This window comes from Phocoena sinus, chromosome 5 (assembly GCF_008692025.1).
Source record: "Phocoena sinus isolate mPhoSin1 chromosome 5, mPhoSin1.pri, whole genome shotgun sequence".
In the NCBI taxonomy this organism is placed as follows: Eukaryota; Metazoa; Chordata; class Mammalia; order Artiodactyla; family Phocoenidae; genus Phocoena; species Phocoena sinus.
This window is the reverse complement of record NC_045767.1, coordinates 90,680,950-90,700,512: the sequence shown is the minus strand read 5'-3', so window position 1 is coordinate 90,700,512 and position 19,563 is coordinate 90,680,950. Positions and strand designations below refer to the sequence as shown.

The 19,563-nt window shown below is 34.4% G+C and overlaps 1 protein-coding gene across 12 annotated transcripts in view; it reads left to right on the top strand.

Moving 5' to 3' along the window:
* The window catches only part of ANKRD17 (ankyrin repeat domain 17), a 161,837-nt gene that overhangs the window by 65,424 nt on the left and 76,850 nt on the right, over positions 1 to 19,563 (top strand). For all 12 annotated transcript variants that reach the window (XM_032632415.1, XM_032632409.1, XM_032632407.1 and 9 more), the window contains exons 2-6: positions 7,189 to 7,342; positions 12,738 to 12,894; positions 16,093 to 16,240; positions 16,486 to 16,633; positions 17,798 to 18,031. In XM_032632415.1, the coding sequence (XP_032488306.1) occupies positions 7,189 to 7,342; positions 12,738 to 12,894; positions 16,093 to 16,240; positions 16,486 to 16,633; positions 17,798 to 18,031 (841 nt within the window). The remainder of the gene's footprint in view (positions 1 to 7,188; positions 7,343 to 12,737; positions 12,895 to 16,092; positions 16,241 to 16,485; positions 16,634 to 17,797; positions 18,032 to 19,563) is intronic.

Sequence of the window (19,563 nt, the reverse complement as noted above, 5' to 3'; positions counted from 1 at the left end):
TAATATGTATAAAATAGATAACTAATGAGAACCTGCTGTATAACACAGGGAACTCTACTTCACTTTGCTGTGCAGTAGAAACTAATACAACATTGTAAAACAACTATACCCACCCCCACAAAAAAAGACTATAAAAAATACAGAGCAAAGAAATTTTTATTAGATTTTAGGACCATGTACAGAAGAAAATAACTATGATGTACAGAAGAAAATAATTATGATGACTGTGATGATGACTGTTTCTTATAATAAATATGTGTTTGTATTCAAAGAACTTGGAAGAACACATACCATATTTTTCTGGGCTTGTTTGAGAGACATAGTGTAAACTATTAAGAATTTATTCAATCAGTGTTATAAAATTATCATAGATTCAAATTAATCTCTTTTTTAATATTTACCTTTCTATATACAGCCTTTTAATATTATTATCATCTTGAAGTTCAGATTACCAGCTTGACATTCAATGATAAATGGAGGGTGGTTTCCAGAACAACAAAAGCAGTAATAAATTGGTGGATAGTGATGAGATGGGAGGATGGGGAGTGTTAAAGGTCAAGAAATCCAAATTCTGTAGTTGCTAGCATTCTCGTTTTTTAAAGTATGTTTACTCTGGAAGACTGACCCTTTTTCCTATCCCCGCCTTGCATAATCTTTCATTTGATATATTGATCAAATGATTGATAATTCCTAATTGGTTTCTTTGTCTCTGTTGTCCTGTCTATCCAAAACCATCTTTCATGTGGCCTCTATCTTTCTAGAACGCTGAGTATTTATTTTAATGCTTAAACCCTTCAGTAAGCTACCATATAAATTCTGAACTTCTCAGCATGATACTGAAAGACCCCATCTTACTCAAGCATTATTCTTTTTACTATTTGCATTCAGAATTGTCTTTTCCTTCCTCTGTACAATCACTGTATTAGTATCTATTTTGTACTGTTTTCCAATTTTGTTTGATATAGTTAGCTATTTGTACATAGAGTTGCCTTTCTATATTTATATTTGTGGAAGGCATTGATTATTAAAAAAATCATTTTGGATTACCATTCTCCTGTGGCTGTCCTACTGCTTTGCACGTAGTATGTAATTGGCAGTGAACATTTGTTAAATTGAATAGAGTTTGTATATATGATGTCTAGTTAATCAGAATATACTGTATCCTTATTCTTTGGAGCAAATACCAGTTTATTATACTACCAAATGGACTGCTCTTCTCTTATATAGCAGTGATAATACATTTGTTCTGAAGAGGAGTTAATTTGAAATGTTATGCTAATTTTCACAGTTGGTCCAAATGACGCTACATTTCCACATTTTCATGTGACTTTGTGTTTTGAGTATACAAGGATTGGGAATGCCATTAATAGCATAAACAAATTCATTCAGCTCTGACCATTGTTAAAAGACCTTGCTTTTTATTGTTAAGCATTTGTGTCAAGTTTATTTTGGGGAGAAAGTAAAAAATACTTTTTTGGGGGGGCTTCCCTGGTGGCTCAGTGGTTGAGAGTCCACCTGCCGATGCAGGGAACACGGGTTTGTGCCCCAGTCCAGGAAGATCCCACATGCCGCAGAGCGGCTAGGACCCTGAGCCATGGCCGCTGAGCCTGCGTGTCCGGCGCCTGTGCTCCGCAATGGGAGAGGCCACAACAGTGAAAGGCCCGCGTACCGCAAAAAAAAAAAACTTTTTTTGAATTTTATTTTTTTTTATATACAGCAGGTTCTTATTAGTTATCTGCTTTATACATATTAGTGTATACATGTCAATCCCAAGCTCCCAATTATCCCACCACCACCCCATCCCTACTTTCCCCCCTTGGTGTCCATACGTTTGTTCTCTACATCTGTGTCTCTATTTCTGCCCTGCAAACTGGTTAAAAAATACTTTGTTAATTGAATAGTATTACCATTAAATAATTTTTTTAAACAAAAGCAACCTCTGCAGTAAAACATCACCTTTAATCTTTAAAAACTAAAAGGATTTAATGTGCACAAAAGTATAGAGACTAGTAAAATAAAGCCTCTATAAATCTCTTTTTCAGATCACCAGTATCAAGAATTCGCCACACCACTTTGTTTTAAATTCCTGACAATATTTCTGTATACTACAATATGCATCTCTAAAAAATAAGGGCATTTTCTTACCTAACCAGAGTAATTCCTTTATACTATTTAATGCACAGTTCATATTCAGATTTCTTCATTTTCCTTGAAAATTTCAAATAAGGTCTATATTATTTTGATGGTTATGTCTCTGGAATTTCTTTAATTTAGAACAGTTCTTCCCTTTTACTGTCTCTGTCTTTCTCTCTCTTTTAAAACATGTTCTAGATTTTAGTTTAGTCTGTGTGCTTCTGTTTAACTCAGTGGTTCCCAGTTTCCCACCCCCAGGGTTTTGTCTTTTTTTTTCCTCCAGGGGGACATTTGGCAATGTCTGAAGGTATTTTTAGTATCACAACCTGTGATAGGATTGCTACTGGCATCTAGTGGGTAGAGGCCAGGGATGCTGCTGAACATCCTGAAGTGTATATATAGGACAGCTCCCAACAACGAAGAATTATCTGGCTCAAAATGTCAATGGTGCCAAGATTGAGGAGCCCTGATTTAAATTTTTCCTGATGTTTGCCTTAATAATTTTTATAAACTGGAAGTTATTTCAGGGAGGCAAGAGTACTTCATAGGAGGTACTGTGTATTTTATGTTGCATAAATCAGGGGCATATAATGTTTAGTTGTCTCACTTTTAGTAATTAAACATTGGGTTCAGGTATTAACAGCTTTATCCTTTAAATATACAATTTAAAGTCAGCTTTTCTAGAGCAGAGTCAAACAACAGCCTCTTTTTCTGGTGGAAAGAATATTGAACTTGTTAATTGGATAACTGATCTCTTGGTGTTAGATATTTAGAAACTTGCTATTTATATACAGATCCTGTGCTTTGTTTTTTCATCTGTAACAATGAATTGAACGTGGTGATTTCTAAGACTCTTGCATTTTGGTGGTTCTTTGTATATTAGACCAGAATTTGATGCACAAACATCATTTCATAAAATATCCAGCTAGTCAAAACAGCACATCCAAAATAGTTTAGATATAACTTAAATTGTCATGCTTTGAATATTGATAACTTTGACATTATTTACCTTAAGGATGAATAAACTTAATAAGGACATCCCTTTCCTTCTGTCTCTCCCCTCTTCAGGAAAGTTATTTATACATTTCATTTAAGGAAAATGTTTCAGAATATTTATGTGAATTTCTTATTCAGACCATTTTTAATGTTCCGGAACTTGGCCATTATTCAAAATGAATTTTTTTCTATAGAAATAATATGATAAAAATGAGTTAGGTTTCAATGGGAAAATGCATTTTAGTTTTCAATCTGAATTTCCTCAACTAAGGACATGTTAAAGAGGTATATGCCCATAACTTAGTTGACATTTGAATAAAGGATTACTTATTTTTGTATTTTTATAAGACTGCATCTCCTTATATCAGTCTCTCTACTTGTTCTGTAATGTAGCACAAGAACTTTTCCAGGTGGGAAAAGAGGAATTGGTGTTAAATGAGGAAGTCCTCTTCTGCTACCTCTTCAGAACTCCTATGGCTCTTTTTTTTTCTCCTTTCTTCATCTTACGTACTTTCTACCTTGTATTATTGTTATTGTATAATTTTACTCTCACATTAAAGAAACAAGCTCCTAGGTAGTAGGCTTAATTTTACACATCTCATAGTAGTAAGCATCAGTATCTCTTGTACAAAGACTGTTTGTAATAAAAGTTTAATAAATCAATGAAGATAGCATTTTTCCCTACCTGCTACCTAATATTTGATTTTTCTATATCTATAAAATATACCTTTAAATTTATTTTTTGTAACTACCTCTCCCTTCTCCAAATACACTGCAACATTTTAGAATCTGAAAGGGAAGGGTCCCCAAATCATCTTTTATTTATTCAAGAGTTATTTGAGTCCTGACAATGTGATGAGCATAGTTCTAGTTGCTGTATATATATCAGTGCCTATTTCCATGGAGTTTAGAAAGACAGTAAATATATATAATAAGTCATGTGAAAAATTCATGAAAAAATTACGCAGAATAAGCATCTAGAGATGGCTGAGAGACTTGCTTAGGTCTCACAGGTAGCAGATGAAGCAGAAATGGTACCTAGGTCTTTAGATCCTAACAGTATCCTTGAAATTAGTTTATTCTTCATTAATCTTAAACGGGGGGGGGGGGGGAGAGAATATAATAGACATCCATTCCTATCCTTTTCTTTCATCCTAATATCTTTTTAAAAATCTATATATAGTATTTCATAGTCACTTGAATCTACTGATTTTTAAGTTATCAAGTTTTTCACATATCAAGAATAGTGGGCTTTAAAAATCAATATGAAAACTTTTATGGATGGGAATTCCCTGGCGGTCCAGTGGTTAGGACTGCGGGCTTTCACTGCTGAGGGCACGGGTTGGATCTCTGATCAGGGATCTAAGATCCCACAAGTTGTGCTGTGCGGCCAAAAGAAAAGAACTTTTATGGAGACGTTTTAAATCAATAAGAAAACATATTTCTTCTGCACTTAGTATCCCTCATGAAAAGATTGAGATGCATTTTTCTTAGTAAATTTTCACCAAACTTAGTTAAGATACAATGTGGCATAAGGGGACCTTGTGTCAGCAAATCACTTTTGATTGAAATTTAATACCTTCTGTGATCTAACTTGTAGCTTTCTGACTTTTCCTATAGTAAACCCTGTATTCTAGCATATAGAAATTTTATGCTTGTCTACCAGTGCTACATTCCTTCTTCTCCTTTTTTCTTATACCAATTAGTTATTTTGGTCAAAATCCTTTCATATTCTTTCTGCATGCATTGTCTCCTTCAAACAGTCTTAGTACCTTTGATCTGTACTTTTGGTTTGGCACTTTGTACTGCTCTTTGAATCTTTTGTTTTCTAAAACCTTAATCTGAAACATTATTTAATTTTTCACCTGTTCATTTTAACCTGTGTTCATTTTTCCATGATTATTTCCTCTTTTTTTTTTTTGTCTTCACCCATTGGATTGAAAAATTGTAGATATTTTAACAGAGAAAATTTCATTGGGATGCAACTTTTTCTCTAGAAAGACTCATCGTATGGACCATGGTTAAAGATAGGAGGACATAGTTTTTACCACGCTATAATATTGAATCACATGTGTCTATGACCAAACCATGCTGAAAAGTCCCCTTCCTAATGTATAACACTTAGGCTTTCACTACTGCCTTTAAAAATAAAGTTTAAAAAACATTATTGTTTTTTTCTTAACTCCCTCCTATCATATAGATTTTTAAGGTTAATATATAGCAAAATTCTTGAAAATTTTCAAATATTTACGGAGATTATTTTCAGAGTATTCGGTGTCTGTTTATATTTGAAATATTAGAAATCTGAAATGTTATTTCATATTAAACTGCATTAGCTTAATGGAAATTTAGAAAGAAGCATATTATTTCCCCCTAAATTTAACATTCAGTATTAAATATGTATTGATATAAGATTTATGCCTGGTTGCTAGACAGGTGACTTTTAAAGATGGAACAATAGAGTTCTGATGTTATGTTGGTTAAGAATTTATTTCTGAAGTTTTTAAATCTTATTTCTGACAGCTAGATACTAGGCATGAGGGTAATTGTATTCTAGGTTATTAATAACTTTTATATCTATTTTAGTTATTACAGTGTTAGAAGTACTTTAGACTTGTGAAATAAATTTCACCTGATCATGTTAGTGATATTTTATATAATAATTATCAACTTTTTATCAGCAAACTGTAAAGAATTATATCTTTATACCTATTTGTAAGTAGCACTATGACAAGGGATGTCAAAACAAAGCTTTTCCCCATGTCTTAAGAGTTGCTATTTCCTAATTCTTTACATTTCTTTTAATTGAATCTGGTATGTGTTACTGTATCAGTGGTTCTCAGTGTATGGTCTGCAGCCCTCTCAAGTTCCCAGAAATCATTTCAGGATGTTCAAGAGGTCAAAAATGTTTTCATCACAATACTAATATGTTACTTGCCTTTTTACTGGGTTGATATTTGCACTGATGATACAAAAGCAATGGTAGGTAAAACTGCTGGCCTCTTAAGGCCATGGCACAAAATTGTGCTAGTATCATTGTAGTTATCACTGCCATATATACTCACAGTTAAAAAAATAAAATGAAAAGCCAGTTTCACCTGAAGAATAATCTTGATAGAGCAATAAATAGTAATTTTTTGAAATTTCCACTTTTGAATACATGTCCTTTTAATGTTATTGTGTGACAAAATGGGAGGAACACCTAAAGCACTTATGCATATGAAAGTATGGTGGTGTTTGAGGGAAAAGCACTTGGGCTTTTTTGAGATGTGAGGTGAAGAGTCCATCTTTTTTTTTAATGAAATGTCTTTTTTTGCTGGAAAAATATAAAAGACAGACACACTATGCCTATCAAACTTGGGCATTTGGCAAATGTTCTCAGAAATGATTGAAGTGAGCCTTTAAGGGAAACAATCAACAGTATTTGTCACCAAAGATAAAATTAAGCTTTCAAGCACAAACTAGAATTTTGGAAATTTTATTTGCCTGGGCTTGACAGCGTTCCAGTACTTAAAAACTTTTGTAATGAAACCAGTAGTGATATTAATGTTTTGATTTTTTGGTATTGTAGTTTGATTTCAAATACAGTAAATATTAATAAATATAACCCTTATATGAAGTCCTTGGGAGCAGCACTACTTTATAGGTGTATAAAGGTGTCCTGAGAACAAAAGATTTAAGAACAGCTAATTTAGGTCCTCTACCAAAGCCAAAGGTTTCATGTCTAAGTATTAACCTCATAACCTCTCCCATACACTACCCTTCCCCCATGAAATTAGAATAGAAAAGAATACATATGATTTCAGTAAGAAAAGAAAATAGACTACATATGATATGAATAATATATTCTTAAATTATTCTACAAATGTAATTTTCTCCTTTAAACTGTGGGCTTATCTATCCCATTGAAATTATTCAGGATTGCATTGTATTTATCATTGATTTTGATGTTAAAATATTTTTCTCTTCTCTTCCTTTTTCTTCTGTTTATTTCTCTTCCCACTTTCCTTTTCTCCTTTCATTCCTCCCTTTCTTCTTTTTTTGGTATTTGTTTTCTAGGTGGAGTCTTTCATTTTGGATCAGGATGATTTGGAAAATCCAATGCTGGAAACGGCTTCCAAGTTACTCTTGTCAGGTACTGCTGATGGTGCAGACCTCAGGACAGTAGATCCAGAAACACAAGCTAGACTGGAAGCTTTACTAGAAGCTGCAGGTAAGTCTGCAAACTCTACATATATAATAAGCCTAATTTTCCAAAGTTCTACATAACTCTTAAAAAAACTCCGGTTATTATAAATGTCTGATGTTGGATATTTAGTATAAGACTATTAATAAAGGTTAATGGATTACTTTCTAGAGCATAACATGCAACATTTCATACAAGCATAGTTTCATTACCGGAATAAAATTGACAGGTTGTTGTAAACCTTATAAACAGAGCCTTCTTTTTTTATTTTTTTTGGCTTCATTGGGTCTTCGTTGCTGCACGTGGGTTCTCTCTAGTTGCGGCGAGCAGGGCTACTGTGTTGCGGTGTGCGGGCTTCTCATTGCGGTGGCTTATCTTGTTGCGGAACACGGGCTCTAGGCGCGCGGGCTTCAGTAGTTGTGGCACATGGGCTCAGTAGTTGTGGCTGATGGACTCTAGAGCACAGGCTCAGTAGTTGTGGTGCACAGGCTTAGTTGCTCCGTGGCATGTGGGATCTTCCTGGACCAGGGCTCGAACCCGTGTCCCCTGCGTTGGCAGGCAGATTCTTAACCACTGTGCCACCAGGGAAGTCCAAACAGAGACTTCTTATACAGTTAGTTTTCATTAGTCCTGAATTCCATCTTTGAAAATTCACCTACTTTATAAAACATATTTATACCCCCAAATTATAGTGCTTTCTCAGTCTTTCATAGAAATGCACAGAACGGTGAAAATTTTGAGTTGTTCTGAGTGCATGTTTTCCGCTGAGGTGATGCTCTCTGCCTTCTTGTTTCAGCTCTCATACTGTAAACAAGTGTCCTTTCCATGGTATACTTAGTGCCACATTTTCCACATTTTTGTGCCTTTTGTTGGTGATTTCAAATGGCACCCAAGTATAATGCCTAAGTGCTATCTAGTGTTCCTAAATGTGAGAAGGCTGTGATATGCCTTTTGTAGAATATACGTGTATTATTAGATAAGCCTTTTCAGCATGAGTTATAGTGCTGTTGGCTGTGAGTTCAATGTTAATAAATCAAGTATAATATATTAAATAAGATTGTATTTAAATAAAAACACACATAAAACAAGCTTATGTATTGACTGGTTAATGCAAATGCGGTGGCCAGAGACTTCAGGCACCTAGCCCTGTATTTCCCCTTGGAGCAGTGGTTCAGTATTCATTAGTTCAGTGTTCCCAGTGACTTTACAGAACATAACTACCATGAATAATAAGAATTGACTGTGTATAATTCCCTCCACTTTTTTGTCACAGATTGTCTTTTAAAACCTTGTAAAGTGAATCATCATTATATTTTTGTAAAGTGGATCATCATTATATTGTCTTCATAAGAAGTGTTTTAATTAGAGTTTATATACATAACCAAGAGTAAACATCATAATATATAATATGCCTTAAATATAAGGGAATAGTAACTCTAAATCTCTATGATCATTTAAAATAACCATATTTTCTTAACTTTCCTAAAGTGGACATAAATATATGGTGAACATTAATTGTTTATGGCTTGAGCACCCTGAACCAATGCTAGATTTTGTACATTCAATGCATATAAACTGATTTCATTATAGCATAAAACTGACCTATTGCTGTTTGATAATGCTTTCAATAAATATCTCATAACACAGCATCTAAATATTTGAAGGACTCATGGTTAAGTTTGATTTCTATCCTGGGTAAAATTCTAGAATGGATTATTAAGGGAATCTTGACCAAATACAGATGAAAACATAGTAGGGGCACATGCAAGGTTCTTTCCTTGAGTATGGAAAACTGTACAGGGTAGCAGTGATATAATTTAGCATTTGCCTGAAATTTGATGTTGCTTTAGGAGTTTACCTGAGAGAAATGAGGATTGTGAAATTATTTGAAAACATGTCATAAGAGGAACAGGGAATGTTTCTCCTGAAGATGAGAAGACTCAAGTTGAATATAAGGGATATTTGTTTTCTGTGGTTCGAAGAGGCAGAACCAGGCTTAAAGATGCTACATGAAGGTAGATTTCAGCTGAAAGGAGCTACTTTTGGAGGTAGAGTTCCTTTTTATAGGATGCTAATAGTTGCTTCATTTTTCTCACTTCTGTGTTTATTCCCTTTTTTTTTCCATTTTCTTTATAATAGCTAACAATCAATCAAGATGTCAGCTAAGCTGAGTTCTCATCTGTAGGCTGTAGAAGAAAATCCATTTCCAAGTTTATTATTGTTGGCAGCAGAATTTAATTCCTTGGAATTGTGGGACTGAGATCCTGATATTCATACAGACTGTCAGCTGAAACTGCTCTCACCTCTTTGAGGTCGCCCACTCTCCCCCCCATCTTCACATCAGCATGGCATTGTGGAATCATTGTGCTTTGAATCTCTGATTTCCTTTTCTCCAACCAGCCAAAGAAATCTCTTGGTCTTCCTGGGGTCATGTGATAAGGTCAGGCCCACCCAGATAACCTTCTTATCTTCAGGTCAACTATGCTATATAGCATAACCTAATCATGCAGATAAAATCTATCAAATTCACAGTCCCAAAGATTATATAGAGTGTGTACACCAGAGCTGGGTAATCTTGGGAACATTTTAGAATTCCTAGTATACCAGTGATTGGACAGAAGCCTCTCCATTTCTTTGAGAACCCCCAAATGTCAATATCTTTAAGTCTTTTCTCTGTGGCTGTTTAATTTCTTGAGAGACACATCTGCCTGTTTCTGTCTAGTGAATTATAAATGCTGGCTGCCAGCATTTTGGGAGCTGAGAGTAGAAAAGGGGCTAAGGATCTCACTGTTTATCATGCATATGTTCACTTAATCCTCATTTTCAATTTAGTGTTATCTCTTCCTCATCTATACCCAATATCTTCTAGCCCAGGGTCTTTCTGGTTTAGTCTCTTTAGAGAATAATTATCTGGCTGTGCAGTTTGGGATGGAGTCTTAAATGTCTGACTGCTCCTCACAGGTGTTCAGCCAGTCTCTCTGTTTTCCAACCCAAGCCTCACCCGTGAACCTGGAACCTATATATAACTCCTGAGACCTATTGGGTTGATCACTTTGTTTCTCACTGATTTCTATGTTTCTGCTTATTCTGTTCTGCTGAGTCAGTTAATCTCCTCTTTACTATGTCTTCATGAATATTAGCTTTGATTTACAAATTTCTTCTAGTTTTATCAAAGATGGAGTTCCTGTTGTATTTTAGTTCTCCTTTGAGTAAGTTCTGAGAAGAAAAAAGGGGGAAATAATTGTCTTAAAATCATCTTGAAATCAAAAATCTAGATAATCATTTAATACACCTTTTCTCTGAAATTATATGGTTCTGTTCAATTGATTAAATGTCATAACTTGGAAAGAATAATTTGGTCATCGTGTATCTTTTCTGTTATTTGATCTTCACTGATTAATATCTGATAATTGAATAAGACCAGTAAAAAAAAAATCACCATAATCCAGAGTAGCTAGATAAATTAATTTCCAATCACTGTTTATTTATTTGAAAGGTTACTATGTATTTCTTAGGTTACTTCCTAGTTATTTTTACTAAAATAGTTATCTTTACTTATGAAGGTATGAGAAGTTCATAAAAATTTAATATGGAATATTTTATTTTAAATGTTATTTTTTTAAAAAACAGGGATTACTTTCTTCTGATCTGGACATATCCTCTTGTTTAGTTCTTTTTTGTCACTGACAAATAGTTGTTATATAGCCAATCTGAGTTGGCTAAAATATTGGAGCTAATTCTCTCATGTGAGAATGCATCTGTGATATTGGTCTCAATAATGTTAGGATACTTAACTAACCACCGATATCTTATTGAATAAATACTTATTGAATAAATACTACTATAGCATGTTCATGACACAAATTATGCAGTAGGTATCAGTCTTACCAGATTAAGACTGTTTTTATCCTTTGTATGTCTTGATTGTAGCAGACACTAAATTTGACTGCTCTGAACATTTGTTATATCTAAATATCTAAAATCAGAAATGCTTTTTGCAATATTTATTCCGTAAGATGTAATATTTCATATCTTGGATTTTTCAGAAGGAAAAGCAAATGCGTATAAAGTTTTTTTAAAATAAACTTCAAACACAAACTTATATTATTGAGCCCTTCCACTATTAAAAGAAATCTGTACAGATATGTTTATTATCATTTGGGAGATCTTTTTGGTCTTTGTCTTAGTTAGTTTGTTTTAAAACCTTTTTAAAATAGTGTTTCTTAAACATTAATTGCGTTTGAATCACTTGGGGATCTTTTTTTAAAATACAGGTTATTGATCAGTAAATTTTAGGGTCTCAGATTCTGCATTTCTGACAAGCTCCCAAGTGACAGTAATGCTTCTATCAGTAGTTCATGAACCACATGTTGAGTGGCGGGGTTCTGTAATATCCATTGTAACATTAGTTGTTTTATCTTCAAGTTAGAGCAAAGATTCTTAATCCTGGCTGTGCATCAGAATCTCCTTAGAGCCTTTAAAGTATGTAGATCCCTAGGCCTTCCTTTTACTTACTGAATTATATCTTCAGATATAGGAGAGTTCAGCATCTGTACTTTTGAAAGGCTCCACTGATGGGCAGCCTGGATTGAGCAGCACTGAGTTTAGAATGTTAGAGATCAGCTTGCTTTATAGTGATATGTAGAGTAGCAACAAGTTGTGTTTCATGTACATGTAACACATGATTATGGTAACTAACCATTCCTGCTTTTGAAATTTAAAAAAATTTTGTCTGTTCTGAATATTTTTTAGATATGGTGTTTTTAGACATGATTTTGGGTGTATGTAATAAATTGTAGTCGTAATTTGAAGCAAATAGGTACTCATAGATAGGTTATCTTTTATATAGCCTATAATGTCTTATATGGCCATTTTTTGGTCACAAGTGGTAGTAGCCCAACTAAACATTCTTAAATGAAAATGGGCATTTACCAAAGGTATAGGTATGGTGCTGGCTTCTGGCACTACTAGTGTCAATGAGTCAAATATAACTTTATCAGAACTGTCTCCTTCCTATTTCTCTGCTCTCCTCTATGTTGACTTAATTTGGGCAGTCTTTTTCTCTTTGTGGTGATAAAAGTGACCAAATAGCTCATGACTCACGATTTAGCAACCTTTGAGCATAGGTTCTTCGTGCAAACGTATGGCAGAAGTCTGAGTGAGGACACCCGATTGTCCCAGCGTAGACCTACGACCCATTTCTAGAACCAGAGAGTCACAGAGTTGAGCACTTATGGACCACATGGAAGGAATAAGACTAATAGAAAATTGGAGAACAGTGATTTCCCAGAAGATTCTGGCCAGGCAATATATATGTCCAGTGTATCATTTGGAGTTTAACATAAATAGAGTTAAGTAACTTGAATTTTGCTTTGTTTCTCCTTTTGGGTATATCTGAATTGGTGTGAAAATAATATAATAGGAATAGGCAAATTATCTACGGCTGATGGTAAAGCCTTTGCAGATCCTGAAGTGCTTCGGAGGTTGACATCATCTGTTAGTTGTGCGTTGGATGAAGCTGCTGCTGCACTTACCCGTATGAGAGCTGAAAGCACAGCAAATGCAGGGCAGTCGGACAAGTAAGTGTATTTCCACTGTGATCAGTATAAAAACATTTTCTTAAAAATAATTAAAATAGCTAACATTTACTGAGCATGTATTTTGTGCCTGGCAGTGTGCTAACCACTTTACCTGTGATATCTTATTTATACTCACAAAAAGCCTTAGCCATGGATTTTGTTTTTATTCCCATTTTACTCATGAAAAGCAGAAAAGAAGTAACTTAAGATTGAATAGGTAACAAGTAGCAGAGGTAGGACGTCAGTGTCTGTCTGACTACAAGGCTGACTTCTTAGCCAATATGTTATAAAAGACCTTTTGCTTATTTAGATTTTGTTTTCTTTTAATGTTTTGGTGACAAAGAAGTAAATGATATCTAATTAGTCATGCCATTTTCTACTTCATGTGCATAGTTCTGACCATTTTAAAGGGCAGGGTTTTTATTTGTTTATTTGTTTTATGAATGTTCAAAAATGTCAGAGATCTAGTTTCCATAACTTGAATGTACGTGAGTTCCAGGGATGTTATTTTTATTTGTCCTATAATTCCTTTTATATAACATTTCACGTTTAGTAAGAACTCAGTAAATATTTTCTGACTTGGCCTTTAAAGTTTTTCTGATGATGTTATGCAATAAAAAACAATCACACCATCTTGTATATAAAACAGTTATGGGTAGTATAATGAAAAATACAATGCCAAGGAAGCAGCTGGAAAAGAACCATTAATACATGTTACTACTGTCTTCACCCTTCAGAGGCTTCTTTTTTTCCTTTAACTGAAAAGAAGCCATTAAGCCATTTTATTTACAGTTGACTCGAACAACACAGGTCTGAACTGCACAGGTCCACTTACACACAGGGTTTTTTTCTTTCTCTTCTTCTTTCTTTCTTTTTTTTTTTTTCTTTTGGCCACGCCACGTGGCTTGTGGATCTCAGTTTCCCAACCAGGGATTAAACCCACGCCACAGCAGTGAAAGCCAAAGCCTAACCACTAGACTACCAGGGAGCTCCCAGCACAGGTTTCTTTCAGTAGTGAATACTACATTGCTGCACAGTCTGTGGTTGGTTGAATCCATGGATGCAGAAACATGGATATAGAGATATGGAGGAACTGCATTTATGGAGGGCAGACTGATCAGTTATTTGTAGATTTTCAGCTGAGTGGAGTGTGGTTACCCCTAACCCCTGTGATGTTCAAGGGTAAACTGTATTTTAGCAGTTACCTTTAAATAGTTGAAAAAAATGAGAATACTCTTTTATATATGAGTTTAGAGAATAAAAAATAGCATTCAAGAATTGTCTTATATAATAGTGTTTTTATGCAACATCTTTTAGTATTAACAAGAATGTGAATTTGCTGTTTCTCTTAACTCTGATTGTCTTCATTCATCTAAGTTTTCTGTTTTTATTAATTTATTTTACCATCCTTCTCATAGATTGACTCTCCTTCTTTAGTTAACTTCCAGTTCTGTTCCTTAGTTAACGTTCAGTTTTACTAGCCTGTGATATTATTGATATTCTCCAGATATTTTTTAATGTGCCTTCTGGGACTGGCAAAGCACCTTGAAGAGTATATTAAGGCTAGTTCAGCAGGAAATAGGATAGAAAAATAAAGAGTCATAGATTCTTTGGCACTGACACTACTAAAAGTGATCAGCAAAACACTAGGCCATGTTTGTGACAGTCATGTTTGTTCAGCAAAGCTTGAGAAACAGTGGAGCGCGGTGGGTGTTTTGTGACAGTACAGTTAACAAGTAGACAAAATATATAGTATGGCATACAATGATACGATTATGGGCAGAAGAAATTGAATGCGGAAGTGCTAAGGCAGTGTTTGGGGTTAGGGATCATGTTGCACTTTTAATACGGTAGTCAGGGAAACCCTCATTTAAAAGGTGGCTTTTTAGCAAAGACCTGAAATAAGATAAGGCAGTGAGCTGCGCCTGGGAGAAGCTTTTTTGTCAGAGGGATAGCAGATACATAAATCTTGGAGTTACAGCTTAATTAGCATTTTTGATGAAAAACGGGAAAGCCAATTTGGCTAAAGCGGAAAGAGTAAGTGAGAATATTAGGTGTTGAAACCAGAGAAGTAAAAGGAGGAGTTTGAGATCCTACCACTGGACAGGTCTTATAAGGATTCTGACTTTTACTGTGGGTAAGATTAAAGGCCAGTGGAGGATTCTGAGCAGAGGAGTGACAGGTCTACTTCCTTTTAAGCAAGATCTCTCTGGCTCCTTCACCGAAAAGAGCCTGAAGGAGAGCAAGGGTAAAAGCAGGGAGACTGCTTAGGAGACTTCACCATAATCTTGGCTAAGGATGATGTTCTTAAAACTGGGTGGTAGTGATAATATAGGTATAGAAAACAGGTTATCCATGGATGATGGCTTTAGTACCTGAAGTGACAGGGCCATGTTTTAAGAGGAGGTTGTAAGAATTGAGGTATATTTGAAATAAAGAGAATATTAATGAAGAGACTCGGAATTAATGTTTTTCTAAGAATGGATTTTAGCCGCAAGTGAAGGAATCTTTAGAAATGTCCACAGTTGAAATTCTTTTGGAAGATTTGCAGGGCAAATGCTTTACTCTAAGTATAATTTTCTGTTGTTCCACCACTTTTTCCACTCTCCTTTTGCTTGAATTAGACCTTTGCCTTACCTGGATATTTTTCATACTTCCCCAAAACGTGATGGCATAAGTAAATACTTCAAAAAAAGAATCTCCTTCTCAGTTATTCATAGATTAGTCAAAATTACATGCTTACAACTTTCCTATCTGATTTCCCTTTACTTGATTGAAGAACTTAGGCATTTATAATTAGTAAAAGTTTTACCCATTTCATTAAACCGTATAAAATTTTTCTAGTGACTAAACAAACAGAAGTGTAATTATAACTTGTATTTCCTTCATGTGATTTTTCTATACAATTTTATGTTTTAAAATTTTGGATTTTTTCCCTACTTATAGTAAATTAGACTTTTTCAGTTACATGACTGAAAACATTTTGTAATGGGGATAATTTTAATTCAGTGACTTTTATATGTAGATTTTAAAAACTCAGTGAACTGAATCATTTAATTTTCTTTTTGTTATGAGTCATATTGAAATAATCATTCTTTTTAGCACTACTGTCCAGATTAATTTGAAAAAATCAACACTTATGCTGGGCAATTTTTTATATTCTTATATCCTGATATTACAATATTCTTCCCCCAATAGCCGCAGTTTGGCAGAAGCCTGTTCAGAAGGAGATGTAAATGCTGTGCGAAAGTTACTCATTGAAGGGCGAAGTGTAAATGAACACACTGAGGAAGGGGAGAGCCTCCTTTGTTTAGCTTGTTCTGCTGGATATTATGAGCTTGCACAGGTTTGTATTATCAAAATAAAGCTCACAGTTTTCTGATTGTTTTGTTTTAATTTGGCCTGTGTATTAAGGGAATAATAAAATAAAATCAACCATCAGGCTCATTTCAAGAAATAGTTTTGTTAGATACATTTTTTTTGTTTATTGGCTCTCTAACATGACTAGGTAGGTGTTAACATAAATATATGTTCAAAACTTTTGATGAAAATATCATTTTCTAATATACTTTAAACTTTTTCTTTCATAAGGTTTTGTTGGCAATGCATGCCAATGTGGAAGATAGGGGGATCAAAGGTGACATTACACCTTTAATGGCTGCTGCTAATGGAGGACATGTCAAAATTGTGAAGTTGCTGCTAGCTCATAAAGCTGATGTCAATGCACAGTCTTCAACAGGTTATGCATACTTCTTTTTCAGTTTTAAAATATTAACACCCTCTGATAGTAATTAATTCACATGAAAGTGATCATTAGTGATGCTTTCACAATTATCAGTGCTGCACATTTGTATATATCTGTGCATTAGGCTTAAAGTACATAGAATGTATCTTGAATGAAATTTCTCCTGTTTTGTGTATGAGTGCTATTAACTGGCCTTGGTTCTTTTATATTAAACACTGGCCCAGTTAAAAGGACCATCCTCTTGGAAGTGGAGAGGATGGTCTCCACCTCTCAAACCCAAGTTTCCTATTTATCAGGGGAAAATGGAAGGGAAGATAGGGAGAATAAGAAGGATATGCAACAGAAGGCAGGTCTATCATTGCCTAGTGTTAATAAATTGCGGCCTATAGAAAAAGAAAGTATTATGAAAACATTATGTTACACAAGAGACAATGTTAATCTAAATCAGTTTTTTTTTTCTTTCAAATTTGGGCATAGATGGATTTGTGTAAAAGCTCTAAAATATATGAAAATATATTTTGTGCATTTCCTTCATGCAAGATTTTTAAATTTATTAAATATTTTAAATAATTTTAAAGGTCTGCATGTTCTGGTTTGTGGGGGTTTTAGGAATTCTTATTTTACCCAGAAGTTAACTTTTTTCCCCATGTAACATGGGAGATTTTTATCATTAAGAGGGAATGTTTTTGAAATTATTTTAACTTTGGCCACCAGTTAACTGATGTGTAAAGTTGTGGTGAAAACAGTACGTGATTAAAAGGAACGGTATGAGGTATATCTATATATGATGAATAATTATAATCCAAAGAAAAAATAAAGCTGGGGAACCATTTCTCTGATTAAAGTTAGAATCAGTGTAACTTTTTCCTCATGTGGGAAGTTAGTTTCAGAATTGCTCAGTTCTTTTATAACTCTACAATTGTGATAAGTGTATCTGATTTTCCACATGTGTTTGACCCTGATTTTTAAATGGAAAGAATAGGGAGTTGATTTCAGTAAGATAAAATGTAATGAAGAAAAGAATTATATATATAAGTGTAATAGCTAAATTTATTAAGATTATAGTCTCTCATTTCAGTTTTGTCTTTGATACTAAATAAACCTCTGTTTTATTTTGGTATTTTATGTTAATGTCTTTGTTTTTCTTCATTCAAATAGGCAATACAGCACTTACATATGCTTGTGCTGGAGGTTATGTAGATGTTGTAAAGGTGCTCTTGGAATCCGGTGCTAGTATTGAGGACCATAATGAAAATGGTCATACTCCTCTTATGGAAGCTGGAAGTGCTGGACATGTGGAAGTAGCCAGATTGCTGCTAGAAAATGGGGCTGGCATTAATACGCATTCCAATGAATTTAAAGAGAGTGCCCTTACGTTAGCTTGTTACAAAGGTACAGTAAAGAACTTTTTTTTTTAAACAAAGTTTTTAAATTCATGAAATGACAGTTACTTCATATAGAATAGTCACTTAAAATAAAAAATAAAATATGGTAATGGTATAGTACGTTATAAATAAGTGTTTAAAGTGTTTTAGAGTTTAAAAGTTTAATATCTAAAGTTTATATATTAAACTTTTAAAATATACACTCAATATTATAAATATTGTCAGTGAAAAATGACTGTTGATCTGGTTGTTTTATTAGAAACAGTTATTTAATATGCACTGCACTTTTTAATGATTTTGCTTGTCAGAGTATTTTGCCTGGTTTACACAAAAGAATCCTATTGAATCCAGAAGGGTTTAGCCTGTAAATTTAAAGTAAATGCAATAAAAGCTGGAATGAGGGGCTTCCCTGGCAGTCCGGTGGTTAAGACTCCACGCTTCCACTGCAGGCGGCGTGGGTTAGATCCCTGGTAGGGGAACTAAGATCCCACGTGCCGTGCGATATGGCCAGTAAATAAATAAATAAATAAATAGAAGCTAGAATGATTTATTAACAAGAAGGTGCTTAAGCTATTTCTCATGATACCAAGAAGAAAGGAAAAGAATTGAAGAGAAAGGAGGATATATGAAAAGGAAAATAAAAAGTGTTGTGGAGGGAGTTTGTATTCAAAAGAACAATTTTAGAGTATCATTAACAAGTTTAATAAAGTTAGAAGGAAGAGCTGGTTGAAATTGAGAATACCTACCAATATATAGCTGTACAAAGGGGGTACATAGTGTTCTAAATGATGTCAATCAACCTGAAAATATTGATAATAGAGTAAAATATCTTCTTTGGGAGGGGCAAGATAATTGTCTGGAAAGATACTTGGTCCTCAGCTAGTTAATCTAGATTCTAAAAAGACAGCCACAGAGCCAGACATTTTTCAGAATCAACCTTTTTGACAGATAAATTGCTATAAACTAAGAAACATTTTTTTTTTTAAAGAAGATGTTGTGGGTAGGAGTTTATTTAATTTATTTTATTTATTTTTGCTGTGTTGGGTCTTTGTTTCTGTGCCAGGACTTTCTCTAGTTATGGTAAACGGGGGCTACCCTTCATCGCGGTGCGCAGGCCTCTCACTATCGCAGCCTCTCTTGTTGCAGAGCACAGGCTCCAGATGCTCAGGCTCAGTAGTTGTAGCTCACGGACCCAGTTGCTCCGCGGCATGTGGGATCCTCCCAGTCCAGGGCTCAAAACCGTGTCCCCTGCATTAACAGGCAGATTCTCAACCACTGCGCCACCAGGGAAGCCCTAAACTAAAACTTTTTAAAAAGAAAATTTCATGAAATTTTTTACCTGCATAGCCCATTCACTTCAATGTTTTCTACCGTCTGCAGCTGTGTCATGATTGTATCATAAAATAAGTGATACATTTTTGACCCAGAGGCATCAAGAAAAAGCTCTTGCAAGGCAAGGTATAAAAGTTAAGGAGGAAAAAAAAAGAGTTAAGGAGGCACTCACTCTCGATGGCTGAATCTTCACATACACTAGCTTGT